This window comes from Varroa destructor, unplaced genomic scaffold (genome assembly GCF_002443255.2).
Source record: "Varroa destructor unplaced genomic scaffold, Vdes_3.0 BEIS01000002.1, whole genome shotgun sequence".
In the NCBI taxonomy this organism is placed as follows: Eukaryota; Metazoa; Arthropoda; class Arachnida; order Mesostigmata; family Varroidae; genus Varroa; species Varroa destructor.
The window spans coordinates 48614694-48642477 of record NW_019211455.1 but is presented as its reverse complement, the minus strand read 5'-3'; the positions used below and the strand labels follow the sequence as shown (position 1 = coordinate 48642477).

The 27784-nt window shown below is 43.0% G+C and overlaps 1 protein-coding gene and 1 long non-coding RNA gene across 9 annotated transcripts in view; one reads left to right on the top strand and one right to left on the bottom strand.

Annotated features, from left to right (window-relative positions):
- The window catches only part of LOC111243683 (protein Wnt-16-like), an 84075-nt gene that overhangs the window by 27036 nt on the left and 29255 nt on the right, over window positions 1-27784 (bottom strand). For all 4 annotated transcript variants that reach the window (XR_002670574.2, XR_015322453.1, XM_086981877.1 and 1 more), the window contains exons 3-4: window positions 13637-14015; window positions 12158-12290 (exon numbers count right to left, since the gene is read on the bottom strand). Coding sequence is in view for 2 of the 4 variants with exons in the window: in XM_086981877.1 (XP_086838003.1) it covers window positions 12158-12290; window positions 13637-14015 (512 nt within the window). In the remaining 2 variants the exon portion in view is untranslated. The remainder of the gene's footprint in view (window positions 1-12157; window positions 12291-13636; window positions 14016-27784) is intronic.
- On the top strand, window positions 137-27694 carry LOC147757926 (uncharacterized). Of its 5 annotated transcripts, none has more exons than XR_015322459.1 (4): window positions 12288-13200; window positions 13571-14161; window positions 17602-26435; window positions 26811-27694. It is a non-coding gene; the product is annotated as an uncharacterized LOC147757926 (long non-coding RNA). The 5 variants fall into 5 exon arrangements; XR_015322458.1 differs by having other exon boundaries at window positions 26797-27694; XR_015322456.1 differs by lacking the exon at window positions 12288-13200 and adding an exon at window positions 137-722 and having other exon boundaries at window positions 17602-27694.

Below are 27784 nucleotides of genomic sequence, written 5' to 3'. Positions count from 1 at the left end.
CCCAGCTCGTCTATATTCCATTATCGCGCATAGGAGCATGCGATAATTTCAAATTAAAAAATGAGTTAGTAGATGAATGCAGTAGAAGACGGCAGGACAGCACAAGGTCAGGACAGGTCAAGCACAATCGTGCCGAATCCATAGTAGCCCCTTTAACCTATCACAACAAGTATGTAGAATATACTAATGATAATAACGTGCCATTCGGCCGCATTGCAACTGTTTCACCTTCTAATCGCTGCCCCAAGTGGGCCTTTTCTTTTTTTATTTAGACTACCTCATTTAGTAGTAGGCCGTTTGAACGAACCGACAATTTCCAACGCAGAAAACACACACTTGTGATCGTAATAACCGTTGTTGTTCGGAAAGAAGATGCATCGCCCCCAATCGCTGGCCCCGGCCGCATTGCGAAGCAAATACGAGCCTTGCAAAAAGACAAAAAAAAGAAAAAGTGACACAAAGGTAGTCGTTTTTCATTAACGGGCGTTTGCTGCTGCACCGGTTGTCGTCGACACATTGAGATAGAATGCGGTCGGGTTTTTGTGCCCGTTGCCATATAAGAAGCTGGCAAACGCATTAGACCCTCGTGCGGTAAGCAGCTCTCAAAGGATTGGAGGAGAAACGAGTGGAACAATGCGCGAAGAGGCTCTGTCGTGTGAACACGTTAAGCATTGGCTGTTGAGCTATGTATGATACGCGAGTCACGGAAAAGTGAGGAGACGGTGAGTACTACTATTGAGAATAAATATAGATAAAGGAGGACACAGGGTAGCAGAGGCGGACGGACTGACAGACAGGCGGGTATACACGCACGACGAAAGCAAGGACAAGCACTAGTAAGAAAAGACATAGGGTTACCAGCACTATGCTCTCGTCTTCGTTCGTGCAAAAGGCGCGAGGACAGATAATCAGCTGATGGACGCGAACATATAGGGAGTATATTCGGCTACATAAGCAAAGGGAGTGACAGAGGGAGTAAGGGAGCCGCCAGCACCGTTAATGACAAGCTGATGGACGCCGCATAGGGTGAAACGCACTCCGCTCTTTTTTTGCCCCCCCCCCCCCCCCTGCTGCCTGTAACTTTTAGGCTCTTGTTCACTTTTGTTTTCTTTTTATTAGGCTGCTGCTGGTGGCGACTGTGATAATGATCATATTGAGCCTGTTTCTGCTTTCAAGCTCATAACCAAAACGCGGGCGAACCGAGAAAACGATAGACCGGCAAACGGGCCGTTGCTGAAAGACTAAAGGCAACTTTTCTAGGACTCGGATCATCTCGCCAGAAACGCACGCTTGCTGGGTTGTCTCAAACCATTGATTGGAAGACAACACGCAGTTGCAGCGACAGCTGCAACAAAGCCTAAACGAACATTTCCTACAGGGAATTTTTGTTGCATGGTACAAGCAACTATTCCAATAAGAAATCAGACAGATGCTTCTTGAGCCTTCGTGGCAAATCTGGATGGAAAAGGTCTCAGTCAGGAGCGAGAACCTTAAAGGGCATTGTCAAATTCCTCTCATCAGACCGACCTTGTTTGGGAAGATGTCCGAGGAATCTCCAGGGAAAAATGTGGAATGGCCAAAAAGCTAGTAGAACGAGGAGAAGGCATGCTGTTAGCAAAAAGAAAACGAGAAAAAGATCATCAGGAGAATCAGGAGGGCTGGGGATGCAGAAGAGGAAAAACGAAGCAAAATCAAATGCGCGCGAAAATGTTAACGTCACAATGAAGAGCACGAGAAAGAGAGCGGCGGAAGCACTGTCCGTTATTTGCGAGAAAGGCTTGCCTCTTAATGAGGCAGCCGACGGGCGTAACACAATCGTTGGCTGAATCAATCTTCTAGCAGTAGTTGTTCCGTAGCCAGAGAGAACACACGTAACGAGCAACGTCACGAGATCGTTTATAACGCTAGAGGAAGAATAACTATGGCGTGTGATAGTTGACTAAAATTCAGGGCTTGCAACAGTACTATCTAGATTGATTAGACGACGTAAACACCGTTTCTTAACCGACAAAGTGCGAGGAGCTTCATGGTCATAAGAAGCTCGCACTTCAAAAATAGTATCATCTTGAATAGTTAGCTAACGATTTCTATCAAAATAATCCATGCACATATGCATAAAGCTGTTTGATTGAAGGAAAAAGATAACCTTCAAAAATATACTGTCAAATTAGGCTAGTCCGACATTCTCGTAAGTGATGCCAATTTACAATTAACAGTGCACAAGCTTCATTTATCTTCGCATGAACGGAAGAACAATCACATATAGGACTTGTACAGAGCTGGACGGCTGTAAATTGTCTTCACAGGAATGAATTGATCATAGAAGGATTTCCTGCACTCAATGACAATCAGAAGTATTTCCGTATTATTTAAATGGTTAAAAATGATGAACTACTGATTATACGATATCACTCTAATGTGTAACGTACCAGTGAAGCATATTAAGTACAGCGTTGCAGTAGTTATCAACAACAGCACAGGTAACGACTTTCCATTTTATGATCCGATGTATTACGGCGTGTACAGTTATCTCGATGTTTTTCCTCGCGATCTTCACCGCTCGTAAATGCAACTCGAGTTTAGTGAAGTGAACCTGCCCGTAACGTTGACAGAGGTGAGGTAATGCGGTGCGTCAGAAGGAGGAAACGTACGCAGCACGACGACCAACGATGATGAATTTTGGGACAAGACCTAAAGGCCGGGCCGTGGGAGTAGAAGCAAGCGGAAATGAATCGGAGCAAGCGACTAAGGACCGAGTGTTCCGGCCTCATTCTCTGCTTTGAACTGCCCACGCGAAATCTATCCTTCCTTCTCTCGCTTCCGCCCTCTTTTTTTTGCTAATCTTCTTCCTATTTTTTTTCATTGCCATAGTCCAACGTTCGTTTGCTTCTGAGAAATGACCAGCTGGGGCCTCACCAGCCAACCACCTTTTTTCGGACCGTGCTTGTTTCTCTCGCTCTCCCTCCCCGCCAGTTTCTGAATATTTCTCAGCTAGTATGAGTATTGCTTATGCGTGTAAGCAGGTTTTTCGACAGCTAACAATAACGGTTGTGGGCCACCGAGAACAAAATTCTGTCTCCATAGGTCAGGAGCCGGCTAAAATCATGGAGAGCACGAGCGGCTGTGTTCGGCTTGCCGACTAATTATTGTCATATCGGGGGCCGAGGATGTATCATATCTCTGATGATCTGGACCACCATGAAGGTTGTGCGAGTAAAATATTAAGAGCCATAGAGTGTTTTTACAGCCTCAAGTGGTAGCACTATGGTAGGATTGATTATTTACCATTATTGGTGAACGAGTAGCAATGAACTCCCTGTGGCATGAGAAGAGTAACTTCCAGTGACCAGTAATTATCGCAGGAATCCTAGTTTTACTCAGACATGGGCTGATTAGTATTGGGTAGTTGAAAGTATTGACGGTTTTTACATCAAAATTAAAGCACATATGTTTTTAGTTCAAAACAATCTGACTAAATTGAGCATGGGCCATTTTACTCAATAACCGTCTGCTTCAATCATTGTGAAACTTTTATGATTTCTAGGTCAGATTTGTGATTCTTACCTTCTTCCACTAAAACTAAAGCAACACAAGTAAAAAAAGCTTTGTAGGGATCGAAACAAAATCCGCGCCATACGGTAAATATTCGAGTTCTCTCAATTTCGGCTTAGTGGCTAAAGATACATGTGGTCGGGCATCGTCAAGATGGATGACGACGCCCCTTCTGGTCATTTGTTCAGGTCGATTTTTTCGATGGTTTTCGTGAAATTATGTCAGCGGGTAACCGGGGTCGAATTTGCTTGTTCTGCTAGGCGGCAGCCGCTCATAATGTACGACCCCTTTTCAATTCCACTATACATCTAGTATGACCTTTGCCATTAATCCGGACATATGGGGCACATTTTTTTAAAATATTTTTTTTTGCACATTACTGTCGTACGCGGTTAACATTTCATCAGTCATCAGCCATTTTGAAAATAGTTCAATTTCATGGCATTTCTGTAGAGACTCACGGATGAAAACGCGATCGAACGTGTGCGACTTTGCGTCAATTCACCTGGTGTGGCCCAAACATTTATTAACCGCTTAAAGCCTTTTTTTTAACCGCTTTAACACTATTCGATGATGAATGTTTTGGGTCCCTGACAATATTACGGCTGCGTATCAACTTTTTCAATAATTTTAACAACCCTTTTCGTTATTGGGCAGTCGTTACAAACAATCTTTTGCAACGAAATTTCTAGAACAGAAGCGGCAAAACTATCTTCTGTCCGTTTCTTACGATAATATATCTTGGCCGGTCGTAAACGGCATAATATCTTATGAAGCTGAGTAGCATTTGTATCTTCATCATAATATAATTGTAAAGGTTATTTTTGTAAAAGTTTAGTTTTCAAGACGTCCAAGTAGCTAAGTGCGTAAGAGAGACAGTGTTGACGAATGATGATGGGGTGGAAACTTCGCACTTCCAAGCATACTCCAGTCCCTAATCAGCGAGGTAGCATTGGGGTAACTAGGCTTTCAAACCTACGCCAACGCGAATGATTCGCTTAGCCGCTTGACCGACGACTGCCACCTCAAACGATACAGGATTGCCGCTCATTAGATGTTCTCGTCGTGAGATGGCATACATGAATTTCATAACTCACACCACCTGACGCCGCCGCCGCCGCCGCTGCTGATCTAAGCGAAGTCAGCTTGGGTTGAGACGAGCTATTGAGGGCAGGAGGGCTGCACTGGCCAGCTGCGCGTCCTCGAAAGCCTAGACGCGAATACGGATCAATACATTACAGCCATCAGCTACCAGGAGACGTACGCTGTGTGTAGCCAATGTGCAGGTGGCCGTTGTATGTTTTACCATGTGTCCACTTCAATAAAGAACGTCTTCATGTAGTAGGTAAACAGGCATATTGCTTCATAGGCCTACGAATGAAACCAATAACTGTAGTCGATAGCTGTGCTATTGCCGAAGGTGACAAGTCTACTCAGAACTCGTCATTCAGGGTAGGCGATGTGTTATAGCAGGAGAGTGCTGCCGTTGGAGAATCGTAATACTATCATCGTGAAAGTCGACAGGCTGGCGTACCCTTGAAGTATTTGGCGGTTCACTACTTCGCTTGATCTTCTTTAGGGACTGCTTTGCTGCTGAAGATGACAGGGAGCAGGACAACACTCTTGATCATGTTCTGTATACAGTATGGTATATGAACGACGTGCGCGTCCGGGTGTAACGGGAAGCTAGCTGGCATGCATTTAGTATCTAACAGCTGTTTAGATCTGACAGGCAACACATTTTTGTTGCCAATTGTACCGTTTCGTTGCTTGCCCGCCTATGGATTTGGTGGCAATGCTAACTGTTAAAGCTGTAATGACAAACGGAAGACTGAATCCGGTCGTATAGCTTTTGATGCGCGATAACTGAAGCAGATATGAGCGGCTGCTGCTGGCCGGCGGGAGGACACAAGTCTATCCGTTACTGAAGACAATCCTGACCAAACCAGTCGGGCCCCTATTGCCAGTCGGGAAACTAGGGGATCATCCTTTGTCCTATTAGTGATACAGCGGTCGCCATCGACTCTTTCCAGGTGCCGGCGGCTCTTGCCTTCCAGTGATGGTGCTTCGTTGGCGTCATCTGGCAATGTGTTGCCGCGACCAGTCGCATATAATGAGCGTTATCCGCGCCTAAGCTGAGCGTCTGTGCAATGCCGTGTGTCACTTGTCTTACGCATCACTGAATAATATTATTAATCATTGCTGTCAAGCGACAGAAGTAGCGGCTGTGACCTTCTCTTCATAGAGGGGTCTCCGCCCCCTTTGACAGTCATCTCTTGTTCCTCCCTCACGAGGCTTCGTTTTGTTGCAGAAACGGATACGCAAGGCAGGCGAGGAGTTGATGGTATAGTAGTGATAATATGTAAGGGAATGCTTGCGAGTAGTGTTAGGTTTACGGGGTGAAATGGAAATATTGAAACGGAGAAAAGTGACAGCCTTATTATCAGACTCCAGTTTGACACGGCACAAGAAGAATCTTTTCCTAAGCATATGTAAACGCGATAACGAGCTGCATGTGCTTCTACTACGCCCGCAACTGGATCAGAGAGATCTGTGGTTTGCGTTCGATTATTTTTCTTCTAACTCAGATAGCACATTAACTGCGTCCAAGAGATTCCCCTTATCTCTAACAAAGATATCATACTAGCGATAGTCTCTGTTATGCCATCATCATATCAGGCTTTTAAGCTAATTTCCCTGAGCTGATTTTCACTTTATCGTCAAAACAAAAAAAAATCAAAAAAACAGTTTTTTTATTTATTTTAATTTAAGAAAAATCGCGATTGAGAGATTCAACTTTATTCGAAACTGACCCCTTACTATTTCTTTCAGTAGTGGAAGCCCTCGTTTAGCGTCGCTTCTTATATGATTTCGACATACATATAGAGCTTGTTCAGTTGCGTATTCCCTTTTCGCCAATAGACACGATTGCGCTTTGCAGGTATAAATAACTTACAAATCTCCGTCTATTCGCTATTTGCTCCTGGAGGCTTTGAGAGAGTGAGAGAGAGAGAGAGCGAGAGAGAGAGGGAGGGAGAGAGAGAGAAAGAATTTCGCCTAGCATTCTCACTTTAGCTTCGTTCCAAGTTCCCTTAAAGTAAGGCCTGAATAGGACGAAACGCATAGGCATGGACTCAGTATAATTGGCGAGATAAGTTAATAATCGCCATCCCCCAGCAAACCTAATAAGGACTTAGCAGGTTTATGACAGGCTGGAGACTGCATGTTCGCGTACGGAGACTGACCAATCGGAAAAGTGCTTTGCCCCCCGCTCCAGCCTGTTCGTTCGCTACACAGGTGCGGCTTTAAAATAAATTGTGCCCCTTTCTTTAACACTAGCGATTTGAGCCGACATGAATCTGAAACGGCTTTACAGCAAATTATCGTCTTCAAGCTTAAAATTGTAATAATAATAGTAAATCAGATTCTGATTAAAAAAAATTAATAAGAAATGTGAGCGGAACACGATTGCTGTGGGCGGGGGTAGCGGGGTGATACAGAAAACAATCTGAAAAACTCGTACCCGTATTCATTCATCCTTCTCCAGAACGTCTTCAAATTCTCCGCCAAGATCCGCCATTCGATCATCGACTACACTTCGTTTTCTGCTTGCAGACACCACTGATTAAACTAGAAAATTTGCCGTAAACATAAGTGAAAATCAACGCGTGTTTCAATCTTAAATTAATTTACACTAAATATATGTTATTAAAGGTTTTGCTCGAGTGTTGACATGTCTCTCGAATTTGAATGAAGCTTCGAAAACAATTCTTGCAACTGCTGAGGGAGAACCGCGGCTTTATCATCCCTCTTTGGCCCTTACGGTAATTGTTGCACCGCTTAGTGCATTTTCTTAGGCGATTTCTGTTAGACTCATGCTCATTCATTGTAAAAGACGTCTGTGACGGAATTTATCACCCCCCGACCCTGACAGAGTGATCGGAACGCTCTCTGCCAAGACAGTTTCTTGTAGACAAGACTCGGCGGTATGAGACAGTAGCACATGCTTCTTAACTCATATATATATATATATATTTGGCTTAATGTGAGGCGGTGTAGCAATACCACGCTATAGCTAAACGTAAAGCTGTAACGAAGCACAAAATGGTGTGCGCAATGTGTAGGTTTCTCAATTTTATAAAATTTCATAAAATTGTCAGTTTTTCATTGTTGATTGAAAAAAGGTCTAGCATACCTGACCCTCTCCCTCTGTGTGCAACGCAAATTTCAAACTAAAGTAAAATCTTTACTTAATTTCGAAGTTGCAACTCGAAGGCCACACTTAACCTCTTGCAATCATCGCTGACAATGATTGTAAAAAAATACCAACATAACAGTACTTTCTGAGTACCGCTTTTCAAAAATCTAACTCCAAACTTAATAAATATGCTTTCATGATTAGTGAGTTTAGGCACTGGGTGTATATTGCATGGTATTTATTTGTAAAAATATTTCGAGTAACTCTACTGTCAACGTGCATTTTAAATAATAAATAAAAATAAAAAAAAAACATTGCAAAGTACGTCGCTCATTATATTCAACATTTTCAGTATTTAGGTTTTAATTACTGTAGGATCCTATCCGCCTTTCTGAGTCTACATACGTGTTTACTACATACTTATAATACCCCTACTCCCAGATTTATTAGGGCCAGCACCGCTACGGAAAGTGCCCCTAACCTCTATAATATAGTTGCCTTCTGCCAGCCACCGTTGAGATCTGTTTCACTGCATTTGGATAGCCCTGGCAGATCCCTTTGCCAGGATGCGAACTCGTTCTCCCAGGAGAATCTCTAGACCTGGCACCGTTTAAAGGATCGACCAGTGGTGATGGCTTTAATAAACTGACAAAGTCAGATTGGTTGGATTTGCGCGTGGTCGTGAATGTGGCGATGGCGGCATTTTCAAAGGCTCCGCGAGAACACCGTGCGCGTCCTGCTAAACACCACTGCAGATTCCAGTCGACATACCGTGTAAACGCTACTTCACCATAACAGGTGCCTTCTGTAGCAGGAAGTGGCGGAAAGAAGGTTGATTATAAGGAAAAACGGGAGCTTCGCACTAGGGCTCTACAAAAAGCTGCTGCGGAAATAGAAAGAGTGGAGGCCGTGCAGACCTTGAAAGTACGAAAAAGTCTCGGGGGAGCGCGAGTCTGGTTGTCCTCAAAAGTCACCGTGAAGAGTCCTAATAATACAAAGGGCCCTGGAGATATGTGACAACCGAGAATATATTGGGGGCAAACGGGAAGGAAATCTCTCACGGGACCACGAGACACACCCACTAATATGAACGAGCCAAGGTGGGGTGGCGCTCTAGTGTTTGTTTGGGAGGACAGGAGTGTAAGGGATTGAAATATGGATGAACAGATGGATGTCCGATTACAGCAGACGAAAGACGCAGTTGCGAAATAGTACACGAATAGCTGGAAGAGTATCATTGGTTGGCCAAAGGCGATTCAGGGATCAGAACTCCACGCGAAGTTCTAACTTGAAGAGTATGGAGCTATTAAGTTTGCCTAAGCGGGTAAGCTCGGGGTCTAGCCAGTAGCTCGTATCACTTAGCCCCGAACGCTGGGGAGAACGAAAGGCGGGAGCATCCGAATGTAGGCAGAAGCGGCCTTTTATAGAAAGTGTATAGATCGCCTGAAGAACACACATTGGCACGTCGAAATTAAACGAAAAGTCAGTCAATCAGTCTTAGATAAAGAGGCGGAACAACGACTCCACACCAAAGAAACGATAGACAGTGTAGCATAAGTGTATCCGAAGAGAATAAATGCGTTCATCCCGATGGTTCGATATGAACTCATAACACGTCTCCTTCTAATATACATTGAGAATCTGGTTTGTTTGCTAAATTTTTAATAATTTCTCAAAATGCGGCAGATACTATCCGTCGTTGATAGTAGACACGCATGCGCACATTATGACGTATCTTATTTCGTATTTGGCAGAACTCCCTCAATCGTCGCAGTCAGATATCACTGAACATTTTGGGCTGTGACACATTCAGTCACTAACTACGTTGAAATAACATAGACTTGTTTTACGTCGTTACTACTAAGGAGCCATATAAAAGCATAATGCTCATTAGTTCTTCTCAGGAACTCTTGATTAGAGCTATTCAGCTCCGTAAAAAGGACGGCCAAATGATGTGGTGCAAGTGACATCTGGTACCGGAAGAACGGTTGACATTTTATAGTCTGCAGGACATCGGAAAACATACATATATGTACACATAAAATGCAGAGATATTTAAAGGGCGCGATTACCTTGAATACTTGCAATATCATCAGCTCGTTCGATCTTTATGAAACATCATGTCGATGACTGTGTCATGCCTATTCCTTCAGTAGAAAAACAAGGAAGCTCAAGGTCATACCGACCGCCCGACTGCCCGCTGTCAAGTATTGCCAGTTTGCGGCAGCGTGATAACTGCTTCTGACAGCTTTTGAGAAAAATGACGACGTTTTCCCCATTTTTATTTCGAACAGGCAAACGTTTCGATGATCGAACAGTCGGAAAGCGGCGAAGGCGATGTCGTTTTTCGACTGTTTGACTACTATCTTTTCGCTAGCGGCCAAGGATCATTCGCTGGGCAAAAAAATGTTGGGTTTGCGTAGTTGAGTCCTTAGTTTTACCTAGCCTGCGCTGTTAGGATCAATAGAAGCACGACGAAGAGCTAGCGCTACGGTAACCACCACGATAGATGTTGATAGCGTACGCGTGAAATAAACACAACCAACGGGGCTGGCGAAACCACTGAGAAGCGACGAAAGAGACAGCAATAGTAGTTGAATAGGACGGAATTAAAAGGATGATCGGTGACGACCAGGTCTTAGAAAAAAAAAAGTAAAACGCAAAAATCCTGTCGCTTTTTTAAACTTATTATCATCACTTGAAGGAGAGGGGGCACAGAATGAGGAGAATGCTAAAAGGTTGAGGGGCGAGATTGTAACGGGGAGCGGAGATGAACAGTAATAATAATAATTTGTAGCCTGTGTTTGGTGCTTCCAATGATCTCCGTTTCCAGTGTTCCCATATAAATGCTAGGATCACTGCCGGAAGCTTCAGCTTCCCCTTGCCGCACCTCTTATTTTGCCATCACCGCGTTTTCAAGCGGTGCCGGGCTGGTTGTCCATCTCTGTATGATATTGCACATCCTACCGCGTTCGACAAACGAGCAAAACTTAATGAAACCACCCTACAGATACCTGCCCTCTCCAGACTTTGGCCCCACTTTTACAAAACAGGCATATCGCTGAGATAGCGAGATACTATAGGGGACGCGGCGGTACCGTTCGCACTTCGCTTTAACGCCCTCGTTTTTATTTTTCGGATTCTGAAAACGCCCGTGTCAGTTCGAAACAGATCGACGGTGGCGATAGTGGCACTGACCGCTGACACCAAGCGGATGCGAGGGTCGCTCCGTTTTTGATAAAGACGGCAGCAGCAGCGAAAACCAGAAGGAATCAGATGAACAAGAAAGCCGAGCGTTCACCACCTGTGATCGTACTTAACTTAGCTTCTTTTCCCGACTGTTCTCCGCTTATTTAAACAAGCAGATCGTATGTGTTAAGGACCGGTGGTGATGAGGGGGGAATGGGGAAAAAGCCCAAGAGCTTGGGCAACTAACTAAGACATGCCTGAGGGATCATGGCAGGGCAGCGCCGATCTGTCTCGAAGCCTGGCGGTGTAATGGCATCTGCGATGCTGAAAACTTCATCAAACCATTTTAACTTGCTGCTATCTCAGTCGGTGATATCGTCTGACAGACGCTTGAGGAAACACTGGCTGAACACGGGTCGTCCCAAACCTTATTCATCTTCAATATAGAGAGGATTTCCGAGCGCGCGCGCGAGAGAGAGAGAGAGAGGGAGGAAAACGGCTGAAAAGAATAAATCTAAGCGAGATCTGTAATTTGAAGAATGCACCTTCGGTGGACATGTGCACATGGGTAACATTTCAGTGGGTTGCCAATGTGACCCGACTCAAAACCTAATTGACAAGCCTGAGAGTAGGAAGTTCCTAGTTTTTACGTTCGAACGTTAAAGGAAACATGGTAAGTAATAATAAAAATAATTCTAAAAAAAATTTAAAAGACGAAGAAAATAATTTAATGAAAATCATTTTTATTTTTTCGATAAAAGAACGTTACCACCTAAGATCTTAAATTTTTCTTTATTTACTTCGTGTCAGACGCTAGGCTTATGGTAATCATATATTAAAGACGGAGCGGAACGAAAGAGTCATTCTATCGGGTATAACTTTTTCGTCTAGGTGCGTTGTTATATTACGTCATGAAATTCGTAATTAATTTAGGAAACAGGCTGTATATAACATGATATGACATCGAAAGTTTTGTAAATTGATTTTTTCTTAACGAAAAAAAAGAGACCGTCATGTGCTTATTCTTGCGTTTAAAACAAAATCGTCTTCTAGCAGCAGAAATGTAAATTGGCAATAGGACTACCGACATCAGTTACAAAAGGAGCCTCTAATTTGCACTCGAATGACCTTGAATGAAAGGTTCTCTTTCGTAAAATATTCTAAAATTAGGTGTCCATCAGACGCTTCTAGGCCTAACCTCGCTCCACAGGAACTCACCTGGATTGAGTTGTCATATTTATCCTTGAGGAACACTCCAATATCTTCAAAATTCGGTAATAGCATCCAGCAGGTCTTCACTTCACATGAACCCGAAATACCGTGACATCTGCAGCGGAGACGCATATTCTTCCTGAAATAATGTGGCCCACAACGTACACGTAGAAACCTTAACCATCATCAAGCATGCTGCAATGTCGCGTGTCCTAACTCAATTGAGATATGAGTCATTACTATCCCGAATAATTTGTCTGGTCACCTATATAGATTTGTCATATTTGTCCTCGAGAAACGTCCAGTATCCTCGAAATTCGGTAGCGACATCCGGCAAGTCTTTATGCAATTGAACTGCCTGTGTAATCCGCCACCCGCACCGCAGTGCGTAGTTCCGTAACTCGTAACTTCCTTCTCGTTAGAACTGACTTTTGATTTTTCTAATGTGTTCGTTTTGAGTTCACGGTTCTAACGATTTAACTTCTCAAGCCAATAGTCACGAGGGTGCAGTAGGCCATACACCAGGCTGGCACAAAAAAAAAACGAAGGATCGAGTTAAAGCTAAGCACACGGGTGTGTTTATAAAGCCACCTGATAGATCACCGACGTTAGTTATCATCTTCAAGACGCGCATTGCCCTCTGTTCTGTTTAAATAGTGCAGACGACACAGAGAGCAGATGTTAATGAAGCGGGTTATTTGATTTCGCCCTTCGAGAAAGTCCAAAGTGAGATAGATTGTCATTCGCATCCATCGCTAAAACGTCGTGATGGTAATGAATTTACTCAGTGCCTGTTTGCACCTCCACTGAAGCAGAATTTTATATTCATACTTATGAATATTAATGCCCGGCCAAAAATATAATGCTGTTACTTCCGGGTGGTGGTAACGGGTTACCGTGCAGCTGGTGCAAGCCAGTGAAAAAAATCTGGTACTGCACCGACCCGAAACCTTAGACGGAATACGTTTGAGATCCAAGTGAGGCCCTATTCACTACTTCTGTGTCCGTGTACGTTGAATAAATCGTCACCATTCCAGATTTACTACCCAGTGCGTTTATTAAGACGGAAAAAATCATTCTTACGCTAATAAGATGCAAAGATTACGAGAATCACTAGTAATTTCGTTCATATAGCCATATTTTAGCAAAACAATCGAATACTATAAATAGAGTACCTCGTACTTTAAATTATTCAGTATTTATTTTACTCTGCCTATAGTTAGATCACATAACGGTTGTTACAGTAATACATTCCGATAAGTAATTATATAATAATCAATTTACTAAATTGTATGGTATGAAAGATTCTTTACATGCAACTAGTCACTAGTGCCATTTGGAGGATTTGTTGATTTTCATCGATCTTTCCGTAGTGAAGTGTTTCAAGCGGCTTCAATCTGTTTTCTGTGAGTTTCCTAGTTACCGACCTCCTTGTATCACCCCATCGCCTACTGATTTAAGGCTACTCTGTCTGTGCATGCGTACCTGATAGCAACGCGACCGGCCTGATTGTTATGCAAATTCATTAACGTTCGCAGAGTAGTCCGATCATGCTGCGAAGTCAAAATAGCCGTGATACTGCTGCCGCTGCTGGTGGCGTTTGAATCCGTGGCACCGTTGCCCACCACACTGATCTGGCCGTGAGTTCGTTCTGCGACGTCGATGAACTGTTTGGCGAGGTCCAGGCCCTGGCCAATGTTCGCACTGCAACCGCCCCACTTCCAGCCACGCCCACTTCGTTGACCTGTAGGCTTGTCAGGATCACAGCCACAGTCGGTGAGATTTCCGGCGGAACAAGCGCGCGATACAGAGTGAACCACGCCGGCGGATGTGACGGCAAAAATGAAAGCGGCTTCTCGGGATGCTGAAAATTACAGAATTTTGTTATTTGTCGACAAAAAACTTATTGGAAAAATAGCAACGCGTCTAGCAAAATCGGTTGTGTGAAATTATTTTCAATGGCTTGTTTAGGCTTCGTCCGTTTTGCCGTTTGATCTTTCACTTTTGCAGGTAAGTTGTGAGAACTATACGAATAAACAAAGGTTACTTGATAACTATTTCAGTGGGCCCAACAAAACATGTATCGAACATGATCCGCAGACACAACATGTGCTTAAGTTCAACATACATATATTTACTAGGTTAGACGAACCCAATACATTTTTGCAAGTAATGTAGTCCCAGTATGAATATTTTTTACCCTAATCAATGCGTGATCAAGATCTCTGTCAGCCTTAAGCCGAATAAGATGAAATCGTGCTATGTTTGTTTGAACATGCTTAACAATCTGCTGCGCGTGAAAACGTATAACCACGAAATAACTTTCTAAGGAAGCTATCAAGAACAAACATAGTTCTGAAGTTCATTTTGCAGACCAGGACAATGGTTGATAATAGATACATTTTCATCGAGAAGCTAATTAGCGTTGACTGTAATCGATTTTCAAAGTCAGAGTATGCCTTCACATCGGAAACAGAAAATAGGCCCGCTAATTCCTGTTGATTCGTGCGAACTGATGCGAAAGATATCTGGACTCCTATTTTGCGTTCGTGGAAAACATCTGCTGTAATTTAGAAATACAAACAAACAAGATAAGCATGACAAGGCTATTCTCAGAAATTCCACTAAATATATGCACGACTGGTCAATGGCTTTAATGTGAAATACATAAAAGATTTTTTCGTAAATCAATTTATAAGTTATTACATTTATCTGTCACTTTATTTGCAAATAAAATTCTATTTTTTTTTCCATGTAACAAGAAATACAATTATTATGAAAATGCTCCTACGGAGCTTGCAATTATAGATTGACACCAACTTGCGTCAAATCTGTGCTGTCAAGATGAAGACATGTGTTATCAGAATTGTTGATGCACTGAGTACAAGAGGCGTCCGACTTTTAATATACATATATATAGGTAACCAACATACATAGTACGAAAGTTCTTGCTTGGTCGTCGGGTAGGTATGAGGACCTGTGTGCACGGAGATTGTTTGATGGAAATAATCAACAACATGTGTGGTAACTTGTTGAACTTGTTTCACGTTGCAAATCAAAATCCAAATACATTTCTCTATGGCGTAAACTGGAGCCAAACAGTTTAAACAGATGAACAAACCTAAAACGTCAGACTTTTAACTAATCCGATGTCAGCATTTGCAAGCCTCTTAATTTTTATTGAATTTACACGACGAGTTTACGTGGGCACAATTTTACCTAAGTTCGCAGCGCAAGGATGAAGCTCGCACCAGCAATCGGTAATCTGGCAAACGCCACTGCTGGGCATATCGTCGAATTCAATTCCCTAGAATCTTCCTGCCCGCAAACTCTATCTAAGCCCCTGGCCTCTTTGAGTCCACATGAAGTTCGGTTCCCTCAGTCTAGTTGTTTGGAAAGACGAAGAACACAAGAGTTGAGGAAAGTGGCTCGCTTTTCGAAAAGTCCAAGTGGAGCGAAGAGCTGGGAGGGGGTCCCAGGAGGTTAGGCACCGATTTGAATTGATCGTTGTTTGCTAGAGGAAATTTTGCATAATCTCGACCAGCTTTGTGCTGGGGCGATCGATCCCAGCAGCTTTTTAGCTCTCCCGCCTTCCCTCCGGCGACCCCAGAGTCAAATCCTTCTTCGTGATATCGAGAAAGCGGTAACAGCGATCTAAAAGGCAGAATGGTTAGCGAGTCAGCCACCTGTGACTTTGTTGTTCATGTAGGCACATTTTTTTTTTATCATTTTGGCTATTCCTTCTGTTCCAAAATTCCTGCTTCATCTTTCTCTCACCACTCGCGACTTGCGATCCCTGATCTCTGACTGCCAATGAAAAATTTCGCGCATGCGGTTCTTGCGTGTGCTGTATGTATGCAAGCATCACTTCGGCTCTCAGCACTCTGTGCTATCCCCTTCTCATACATTGGGGGAAGGAGAAGCTTATTTATGACCCTTGCTCTCTTCCTCTATTCTCTAGGCACGAGGTTCTCGACCCCAACTTGCGTTCTCCTGCAGAAGAGTCGATCATTACGGAGACCGGAGCGGAGCATGGTAACCTTTTGTGGTCCGCTGAGTGGTGACATACAACGCGCTCTTACTCCCCCCGGAACAGAGTCACCTTTGAAAATTAGTCTCCCCTTACTCTTACTCCCTTGCTATTCCTATTCATCTCTCGCTACCGCTACTCGACCTTCTCCACTATTCCTGAGAATACCTTCGACCCCATCTAAGACTTCTTAGACTACATAGATAAACTCACACTCGCTAAAGTCTGTAACCCCGACGGACGAGCAGGCGCACTACAAGCCATGGTGCAAGCCATGCATTGAATACATGCCTGCACTTGTTCCCATTTGTACGCCCGGTACTTGCACCTTTCTTTTCTCAAACCACTCCTTGTGCAAGACCTGCGAGAAATACTGGTCCTACTAGTTTCTGCCTACCCCATATAGGCTATGTACATCGCCTCTTCACCCATTTGTATGACTTGATCGAGGCCGACCAGGTTCCACCATACTCGACGCTTGGTTTCTCTGCTAGCAGCAGCGCTCTAAGTAAAGCTTTTAAAATACACTCTCGTTGAAATAGCGCGATTCAGATTAATGCATTGCCAGTTTAGTGAGTATAAATGCTAAATCAACACAAGCTACCTCAACGGCGGCGGCTTTGGTGTACGATCACCCCTTTCTCCAGCGACCTATTTCTCGTTCGATCTCTTTTCCTTTGCAGCTCTCCGTCGACCAAGTACAAATGAAGCCACGATTCTCCTCATTCAACCAATCTCTGCATCTGTTTCTAAACACGTCCACACGAATCTAAAACTCTTTGTAAAAAGAGCGACAACGCCGGGTATGGCACGGGAGACCGAGACCAATACGTATTTTAGTCCTCTTTCTCCTCTCCTCCGTCCCCCTTTGGTCCCTACACACCTGCGTAGGATTTTAGTTGGGAAACTCGGACCCTGTCATGTTGGTCGCATCAGAGTCATAAAATCACCGCCACTGCTGCTGCCAGTCGTCGCTATCCTATTCCCAAAGTGTGTGCAGGGCTTAAAAAACTGCAGATTTACGTTACGTTAATGATATAGTGTTAGGCTACGGATAATTTTCGGGTTGTTAACCATTGTTGCTCGAGGTACACTAAATTAGCTAGTATCGACGTATAACGTATTGCTGTAGCAATCTTTATGAAAACCAACAAGAAGCGGTTTGTTTGTAGGTTCGTACTTTACAGATCTGCATAAACCGTTGTTTTGCGTATAAAATAACATTTGCACGTGACTGTGAATTCGACTAAAACTTGGGAACTTCTAACTCCAAGAAGAAACACCAGACTATATTCTGTTAGTACGTTAGATTGTGCAGTAACAGCAGGAACTACAAAGCCTCTCTACTAAGTGCAATAGGCTGGCGTTCGCGGTCCGTCAGTACTTTCCGGCTTAAAATTTTTCTTTTTTTTTGTTTCAGATCCGTTGACTTTATATTTTAATGCTTTTGTTTTGACGACGAGATCCGATGCGCTAGACTGCGCAACGACACTGTGAGTATCTGCGATAACAGAAGCTAAGTCACGAATCTCTGAGCTGCTACTTCTTCTACATTCACCGCTGCTCATTGTTGGTGTGCCGTCATGCCTGCCCCCATTGCTTGCAATGGTGCCAACAAGTCACCTACTAGCTTCGACCACGAAATCATATCAAAGACACATAAGTGCTGACATGTATCGCTTTGACACGATATTGGTCATTGGCTTGGTCTGGGCAGAAATGATCTTTTTTTCCTTACAATGATTCACTACCGGCATCGGGGCAAATATCTTTGTACTAGGGTGTTATTTAGTGGAAATAACACCTTCCGGAGAAGTGTTTCGCTGTGCTTTTATGGCTAGTGCTTCGTATGAACTTACAATCTTCTAACTCGCCCTCGAACACAGATCCGTAGGGTAAATCTCATATGCGCCAGCTCGCGTTAACTTCTAGCTTTTTTGTTACACTCGAGCTCCCAACGGAACTCTGATCTAGTGCAAAATACGATGGCAAACATCACACTTTTACGGAGCCCGTAGTTTCTGCTTTGGAAATGCATGTGTATTTTTCTTTTTCTCTCACGGAGCTCATTTCCAAATTTCCCCATAGTATATTAGTCCAAGTAACAGAGTAAGACTGTGTGACTTCTCCCATTGTGACAAGGGCGAGTGAGCGCACGATATTTTGCTGAAACGGAAACCCTCTCATCATGAAGCCTATACACATTCTCCTAGGAGCCATGATATGCCCTTGTCGCATACAACCTTCAGAGTCCAAGCTTCACATGGCTTTTCTTAGACGTATTCTTCGTGCGATCGTTGTCCTGTTTCCGCCGTTTTTTTCCGGAAATGTCTCACCAGCGCACAATAGCCAACTGGCATTCATTCGAGGACACTGAATCACTGGTGATGGCCATCCATAGCGTGGCGTTTTGTAACCGAATGTATATAGGGAAACCATGACTGCATTTCCTATCAAAGATACAGAACTTCCATTTATGTGTGCGTGCTTGAGTAATCTTTGCTGTTGTTACTTCTGAGATGTTCGGTCCGGGAGGAAACGAGTGCATTTCGCCCCTGGACCCCGGTGATTTCTGTATGATTTGAGTGCAGTGTTCTTTATATCTTGAGAGCAGCTCCGCCGAGCTGCCTTTAACTCAAGTCGACGTATTTTTTACCAAAATATGATGTAGTAAGCGTAGACGGGACTATGTGTATTTTCTATGGGAATATATGATACGATAAAGCAATTGCTTATGTATTTAAAGTCAAAATAAGGTAGGACGAGTGCCTTTTCCGCTTGGAGTACTGGTGCAGTGGTTCCCATAAGGGCCGCCCCTTCAACAAATTGAGCTTATTTCAGGAACGCAACAGCAGCACAGCATTCGCTGACTGATACCATTGAGTTCGTTTGTCATATTTTCAAATATACAATATAAAATCAACACAAATGTAAATAATGTTAAATTGTAGAGACGTGGCAGAGTTCCTTTGTTGCACTAAGTTGCAAACCCAGATTAATTCCATAGTTACTCCAAATAGTATATCTCTATATACATTTTGTAAATGTTGTATCCGAACTAAAAATAGCATACAGACATTCAATTCAATGTTTATCCAAATAAATATGTGTACTTTTAATGTCTGCCATTAACAAAAGGAGTAAGTCTTAAAGTTGATCCTTCGACAAAAGATCCTGGAAGTCAGTTTACGTGGTCTTCGATATGAGAACAAGAAAAGTCGCCAGCGTCTTAGTACTGCTATTTGCGACGCCTGTCTTTATCGCAGAATCCGGCCGCCGGTCCATGTATTCTAAAAGGTCACCGAGGCGAGCTCATTCACCTTAGAAATATCTTTCATTCGATTCGAAATAAATCGACCGAACGAACCAACTTGAAGGCCTAAACACTGGCTAACGACAGGGAAACATTGCTCCACATAGACTGCCCTAGCACGAATCTTCTAAGATTTTGCTACTTCTTTTGGGAACTACAGTCTTCAGGCTAAATACAGTCGAATAGCTAGCTAGGTACCTGTTATGATAGGTATGAAAAGCCTTTCAAAAAAATTTCGGGATTCGAAGTCTAGTTGCTACCGTACCGTGATCGATGTCTTGCTCTCTGATAGTCTAACCAAATAGAGACGCCATCAGAGAAACCGAGGGAGAAAAAAACAAGATATTCCAAGCTTATACTGAGGTTTCGCTTGAGGATGTGGGATCATTCTATGAAGTACGGTTTCCTCATCGGATGTTTAGGGTTTGTTCTAGATTGTTATGCCAACAGCAACAACAAATAATTTAAAGTGACCTGGATGGAGTCCTCGACAGAAATACACAATAAGTGACTTGCCTTTTAGATAGCGTGCGCATCCATATGAAAAGGCATATTTACATGTTTATTCAAAGATATGGCAATTAGAGAAAGCAAAACGACATCCATTGTAGTAAACCCTATATTTTGACTTTGCTTCTACTTTTAACTGTAGCAAGCCATCTTGTTCTGTACTATCAGTTGATGACGCGGCATCACATCGGGTATATACTTTATTTCTTTTATCTTAGAAATGTTGTTACGACTTTAGAAAAAAAGAACACCCTTGTAGCTCCCTCCCTAACGCTTAACGAATATTCCCTGGACCATTCATCCAAAACATGCTTGCGATCTTACTTAGCATAGGCATTCGAAAAAGCTAAGTCATTAAGAGAAAGGATATTTTTCTCACCGTTCCCAAACGAGTTCAGGCTTTACAGCGTACGCTAATCAAAAGCTTCATTCGGACAAGTGTTTACGATACTTTACTCTTCTGCTTCCATACTACGTTTTAGCTTGATTTGATTTCAGTCGTCACGTAAGAAATCGATTCAAAGACTGTTTGATACCAGACAAATGTTCTTGATGAAACTTGTTGATAGCAACCGCCTATATATATTATTGTTTTATTTAATTCGATAACCAGATTGCCCGTTTCGGTATGAACTTATCAAAATCATTTACGTGATCGTTTTCATTGATTGGAATCAAAAATTCACAACGTTTACAGCTGTGACAGAAGAGGTGTTGTATCTACTTGTGAAAAGATTTGTTGTTAGGATACTCTGGACAGAAAACAATCTCAGTAGATTGTTGTTTCTTGGAGAAGTACAACAGGTCGTTAGCAAGCCTGGGGTGTTTCAAGAGACCTTCGAAGCACCGTAGCAAGCATAGCTGGAGGAAGGATATGCAAGCTAGCAAGCCGCTAAATCAGCAACCCCTTCTCATCATCGATATCATCAACAACATCCAGTCACGATGCAGTGCGAACATATTGTGTGCTTCCTCATCTATGCAGTTTCTGTAGAGCTGGCTGCGTCTGCGTCAAGACCTCTTTTTCCTTGAGGCCCTTTGCTTTGGTGCCGCCCTACCATTGTCCTAGCCTTTACGTTTCGTGCTATTTTGATGTTGCCCAAAAGTGCTGGCACCAGCCATTGTGCTGACTCCCTATCCCACAGGAGCTATGCGGCGTTCCATGACTTTGGTACATACCGGAAGAGAAGAAAATGGACAAACGACACTCGCCGGCCTATTGGCCGACCAACGAGGCAAGCGCAGCAGCAGCAACTGACACAGAGCGAGTTTATTCAAACGAGCAAACCTCATGTTGCTTGTTACGACGGCAGTGACGCTGCGCTTTGTAAAAAATATTGACTATTGAGTTCCTTAAGGAGAGGACTGCAGGATAAAGGGGGCAGCTTTCTCATTCCATCGCTGTTGCTACTATCGCACTGAATACCCGTCGCCGATAGTCATGCAAAGTGGACAACCTCACCCAACGCGTCCGACAGTGGAACTGTTCCCATGTTGTGATCGACTGCAGCCAAGGCAGTAGCTGCAGCTCTCGAAAACCTGCGTCGAATACAACGCACAAAAGAAAACTATTCCGCTTTCCTCCTGTCACTACTTGAGTCCAAAACTCGTCCTTAACTGAAGAGCCAAGGCCAGTTTTCGTCCTCCCTTTTCGCCTCGTACGCGTGTTCCGGTGCTGGGATAAACGAGTGTGGAGATGTATGCGTGTCTTGTCGTTGTCTGCCGCAGAAGAATATCCTTCGGCGAGGCGGCAGCATCATCAGGCGCGTCGGTAACATCACCTGAACATTTTCAGCTGTAGTGCGCATTTTGTGTGGGCCTGTCGATTTCTTTGCAAACACTTTTCAGCTTCGAATGTCTTGACAAACGGACATATCTCCTACCTGACATACGCGTGAGACATAGGAAAACTTGCCCATCAATCCGTACGATCCATAACCTAGAGCAAGTTCAGGGCCCGTTTCCACGATGCGACGGCTCAGTGCCCCAGAGCGGCCTGATCTCAGCGGAGAAGCTCTGTGTCCTAAGGTCTAGTCGGTCGGTCAGAAGACCATAGCTACCGAGACAGAACCTGGCAAGGCCTGCCAAGAAACACGATTAACGTTTTAAGAAACAGGCGTTTACCATGTTCATCGACCGCTTCGTGTATAGTAAAAAAGAAACACCTGTACGCGCAACGTCTCCAGTATGGCGACGGTGTCGTCGTTTCACTACTTACTTACATCACAACGTCAACCAGAGTCAGGTTTCCTGTGCCCCACACGTACATTGAGATAGCAGCGGACACTAAGGGAGAAGTTGTACGAACTTGTGTCTAAAGTATAGGAGCGTATACCTCCTTCCAGGGGGACTGAGGGGGAAAGCGGAAGTAGCTGGAGTTGGCCAGTGTAAGCGAACCCCCCCCCCGCCAAGCGAGCGGCCAGAGCTAATAGGCAAGTTTAAAGTATAGTAGCGGCGCGGATCGTACCAACTGTTTCGCTCAAGCAATGCTCTTGTACATATATTGCACGACATGAAGGGATAATCGAGCAAGCTGCCGAGGATATGTTGGCGTTGCTGGCGTCGTACTGCTAATGCCGTTGGTGTATTTTATGGAAGAAAAGTATAAGCGTAAGTACGAGAGGGAGGCCACTGCCATTGAAGTTGAGTAGCGAAGCGGCGGGACAAAAGAACAGAGGCAACTAGTTGGCTGATATTGAAGGTGAGATTTTGGTGGCGCTGCGGAAAGCGAAATCCGCAATGCGGGGGGACGCGGGAAGAGGCCACTACTGCAATCGATTGTGACATTGGCGCTGAGGACATAAAAAAAAGAAGAAGTGATTTCATGCGGAATGACCAGCGCCTGGACACTAACGCAGGTTAACCGAAGTGGAACACACGACGGCGGGAAGTGTAATCTGTGCCTGAACAACTGAGGAATTAATCGGGGGGTAAATAGGAAAGGACAGCGTATTTTGTGTTCCTATCTCAGTTTACAGACAATCTCTTGGTTGCAAGCGCTACCTCTCACGCCAGCATATGATATTGTGGTTTTAATTTTTAAGATTTTGATTATAAAATGAGGCTTTCTAGAGTCTAGACGAGGTGCTAAATGATATATATATATATATATATATATGTGATTTTTCTTTTGGAGATGTTCTACAATCATTTGGAGCACGCCTCTGTCATTTTTGTATCTCGCAGGAAAGCGTACCGATAACGTTATCAACTGGCTGAAAACACTTAACCAGTTCTACAAACCTAAAATTAAAAACACACCTTTACACAACTTTGCTTTGATATAATCCGTAAGTTGCTTACCTTAATTATTGCTATTTACTTAAACTCATATGGAGAACTCACTCATGGAGAAGTTATTAGAAACGACGTTTTTAAACTGCACTATAAACCACTGATCGCACAGGAAATTTCTGTTCTTTACTCAACAACTAGTGCAACAGAAGCTACAGTAAACGCACGTCTCTAACAGTTTCTTTTCGGAAAACGATGTTTCGACGACGATGTTCTAATGTTCTTGAGACTGGACCGGCCTGCGAGAAGCCGCCACATATGGTTTATTGTCCGCTTAAGACAGTTAGCTTCTACAGGCAGATGTTGGGTGTATGTCTTGCCCTCCATTGAGCTGGTACATAAAAATGGATAGCTTTGAGCTACAGTGGTAACGAAAATATTAGCATTTCGGAGACGACCGAGCGTCGCGTCGTATTGCTGACCCAGAATGGACTGGTCAGGTTGAGCTGACTTGGGCGAATTAAGTCATGTTAACCGCTAGCCGCACAGGACAACGCAAGATAACTCTAAGAAAAAATGAGAGAAAGACGAAAGTTGATGTTGTTACGAGACGTAGCTTGTGACAGCTTGTCGCTTGCTGAACAGAATTTGATGAAGATCTTCCCTACGAATCAGAAGTAAGAGCTTCGGAAGAATCTGAAGTATCCAAAGCTTCAAGAGATTTCTAATGCCTAATTCGAGCCAGGTAACAACGGAAGAGAGTGAGATAGAAACATTTCAGCATAACAAACACAAGAAAATTCAAAAGGAATATATCGATGGAGCAACGTTTGCAGATATCGTGACAGAGATAGGCAGAAAGACAATAGGAGAACATCTAGGAGAACAGCTTACCATGCCGATATATAGCGTTGAACTGCTTTGGTGTGCCGTTTACCTATCAGAGGAGGCCAGCGACGAAAACGATCCGGAAGGTAGTGAAAGTCGAACGTAACGAAACCATTGTAAAAAACAAAGATAGACTCACTCGACAAAGAGCTCTATGACTCATACCAAAGGTAAGTGACAAGAATTAAGTATTTGGACAAGTAAAAGACAATTGGCTTCTACAAGTGCTTGACTAGAAGTGGTCTCTAGAGGAAACGAAAGCTTGCGGTATCCGATTGGATAAAAATGGCTACAACGAATCTAGTATGAGCAAAACGAGATTACGAGAAAGCAATAGAATTCCGAATATGCCAGAAAACTTTGTAATGGTAAGGCAGAGCGTAAATGTTCCCACCACGTCTGCCGTCGCTGTTGCTACTGCTGCTGCTTGGAGATACTTTGTGTGACAGAAGTCAAAACCTAAACAATGCAATGCCAGCGGGCCATAAAGCACTGGGGAAACGCTTTCTAAATTAGGTCAATAGAGGCGGGGCGCAAGAAGGGACAACGGGCAAGAATCGTCGACGACGAGACATTTGACGCGTAACGGAAAAACCAAGCCATGAGGATCGGCAGAGAATGTCGTACGAAAAGTACAAACCCAACACAACACACGGAAGTCTGATTAATTAATAGTGCGCCGTTGTGTAGGATAGCCGAAAGCGTAACATGGCAAAAATCAGTCCTCACGAAGATGTTGTGGGCTGTAGTAACTGTCTCTGTAGGCCGTTTTGATAACACTGAGAGCTACGATAAAGGGTGATTGCATTTACAATACAGGCTTCATTTAGAAACTGCGTGTCTACCCTCTAATGGCTCAAATGATGTTGCTTTCAATTTTAGAGTTATTCAGATCCTAATTATTGATCTAAAAAATTGGCAGTAATTAATAATTTTCCTGATTACTACGTCCAGCATATCTACGCTTATAAGGAGTACTTAGTTTTACTAACTAGGATGAAGCGATTAGCTAAAATAGAAATTTACTAGAAAAGAAGAACTGAAAAATTGATTCGTTTATTTTTTTCAATCACTTGCACATTTATATATCTTTATTCTTAGGACTTATTTGGATTGTCTACTGATTCCGCGTTCCTTATAAAAGTTCTAAGTAATAGGTAATTTTTGGTTCATTTTTACTGAAATTCCACCCATCGGCTGTGGTGACATCATGCGCGCTCAATTGATACTCGTGGCCCGTTGCTGAATCGTATTAAAATTCGAAATAGCGATTGCATAGTATGCAGCAGTAGATAAAAAGCAATTTGTGACATTTTGTTTAGTGGATCGCAGAGAACTGTCCATAATAACGTACCTATATCATGATCATACGTAAACATTATTGTTTCTCAACACTCTTACAATTACGATGGTTGAGCATTGTTCTCAAACACCGATTTCAAGGTGCTCATTTAAAAATAATCAATCTTACACCTCAGACGATTTTTAGTTCTTTTCTGCAGCATTGTAAAGAACAACTTGCAGACTCTGGAAAGCCGTTACGTAGATTTCAATAGTACCCTTCACTATTCAAGCCTAAAATAGTGCTAAATTAAAACTTTATTTTCGTATCATCTATGCTAGACGATACGGTTGCCTTCGTCATTGACCTTATCGAGTCCGATGTCGCAGCACAGTTGCTGGTGACGTAGAGGTGGCAATCACTAAAGACCAGGTACACGATCATATGGCCCATAACCGGACGGAACTATTGCTTTTTTATTCCCGATATGTAACAAAGCTCATATGTGACTTGCCTGAAGCTTACAGGCACTCACGTCGCCGTAGAACCATTATTGGTATCGGTGTTTTTTAGGTACAACATCAGTGTGAAATTGACTAGCGAAATTCTGAGATAGACAGAAGCATGACTTCCTCACAAACCACTGACGTAGCAAGTAACGCGATATGCACAGAAAAATTAAGTGTTTCCTTAAATCCAATTTTATGAACCACCTATGGATTTGTAGTCTGTTTATTTTTATTTCAAGAAAATTGTGCCTGCAAACCATCATCGCATCATTCCCATAACTAAAAGGTCAATGCTTAAAAGGAAATCAGGAAAGCAATGCTATCGCTCGGACGCCTCACGCAGTAACTGCGAAGTAGGGAGCTGCTAGCGCGAAAAACTATACGTCGGCCAAGCGTTGGTTCTCAGTCGAACGTTCATATTATAAAAGACTTCAGAGTACTCACGACTAAGTTTGAAGTTCTAGCTTCATTTGGAGGAAGTGTTCCGGTTTCAACACTAAATTATACGTTGAGTTAAGGTGACTATAATCTGCTAACACATATACATATGTGAACAATCCATAGTCATTCTTGTTCACCGAAGTAATTGGTAATGTGATTGTACGTGTCTCAGCCTAGGCAGGACTGGCAAAGAAACAATGGAGCCAGAACCAGTGGCCAACTAATAAGGTGTACTAACGACCGCTGAAGCCTCTCATTAGTTGATGCTCTAGCCTTCAGAGCAGGTTCCATTGCCCCTACGATATTATTATCTAAACGCCCAGAATCCCTAGGTCGGTATAAATCCGATAGCAGACCCCAATGGCCTATAAACTTAACAAAGTTCGCCTGTATACACCCTTACTAGACAGGATTTTAACAATGCTTACATTGGTTAAGTCGGATCTTTTCAGATGTCGCTGCTTTGTGTCTCAGAATAAGAGTGAAAATATCGGACTCGCCTCACGTTGCAGTCGATGCAATCAACGTAGGCTAAAGACTCGGACATAGGTCAAGTCGCCTATTTAAGCGGTAATACCCCTTGAACATGGATGGCCCATTAGCACGTTTTTGGCCAGATACTATCTGGCAGAAAGCATCCTCAACGTGCCAGTAGATTGGCCTCTTGGTACTGAAACAGCTTCGCTAAATTAATTAGCTTACTATTTGCCAACACACATAAAACTCATCACTGAATGAATGTCAAAGAGTTCCCATGAGATTTTCCTCACAGAGGGGGTCCGGAACTCGCGTTATATTAACAGCTACAGCCAACGGCTGGCGACGGTCCACACTCGGCAAATTCGGTCGTAATGTAAATAATGGATGAGAACACAATTATATTGCAAACTAAAATCCAGCCAAATCTGATTTAAAGGTTCTAAGTGGTGACGTATGCGAGAAATTTCGAGACAAGTTTTCATAAGAGATGTTATAAACGGCGTAAACGCTTTCGATAGATGCTCGAACATGCCGTACAATAAGGCTATGGAAGGAAGCATTAATACAAAAATCCTTAAACAACACTGGCGTGCGTTCAATAATGTAATATACGATGATACCTTGATTTTTCGAATTAAAAAAGTATATATATATATCATAATGAAAGCAGACATACTCTCATTACACGCATTCAGATTCTCGCTTATACAAAGCAAAAATAATTAATTATTATTTCTTACTTACTTACGTACTTAAAATAAATAAATCATTTTTCAATTTTAAATTTACATTTTCTTTTTAGCTTACATTTAACTGAAACTGATTTGTGATTATTATTAATTACTGATCTCATTTTTCCCAAAATTTAGTTACCGTGAATAGTTCAATTTTTATTATTATCAGTAATAATAATAAGAACCATTAAAAAAATAACATCAACCAAAAG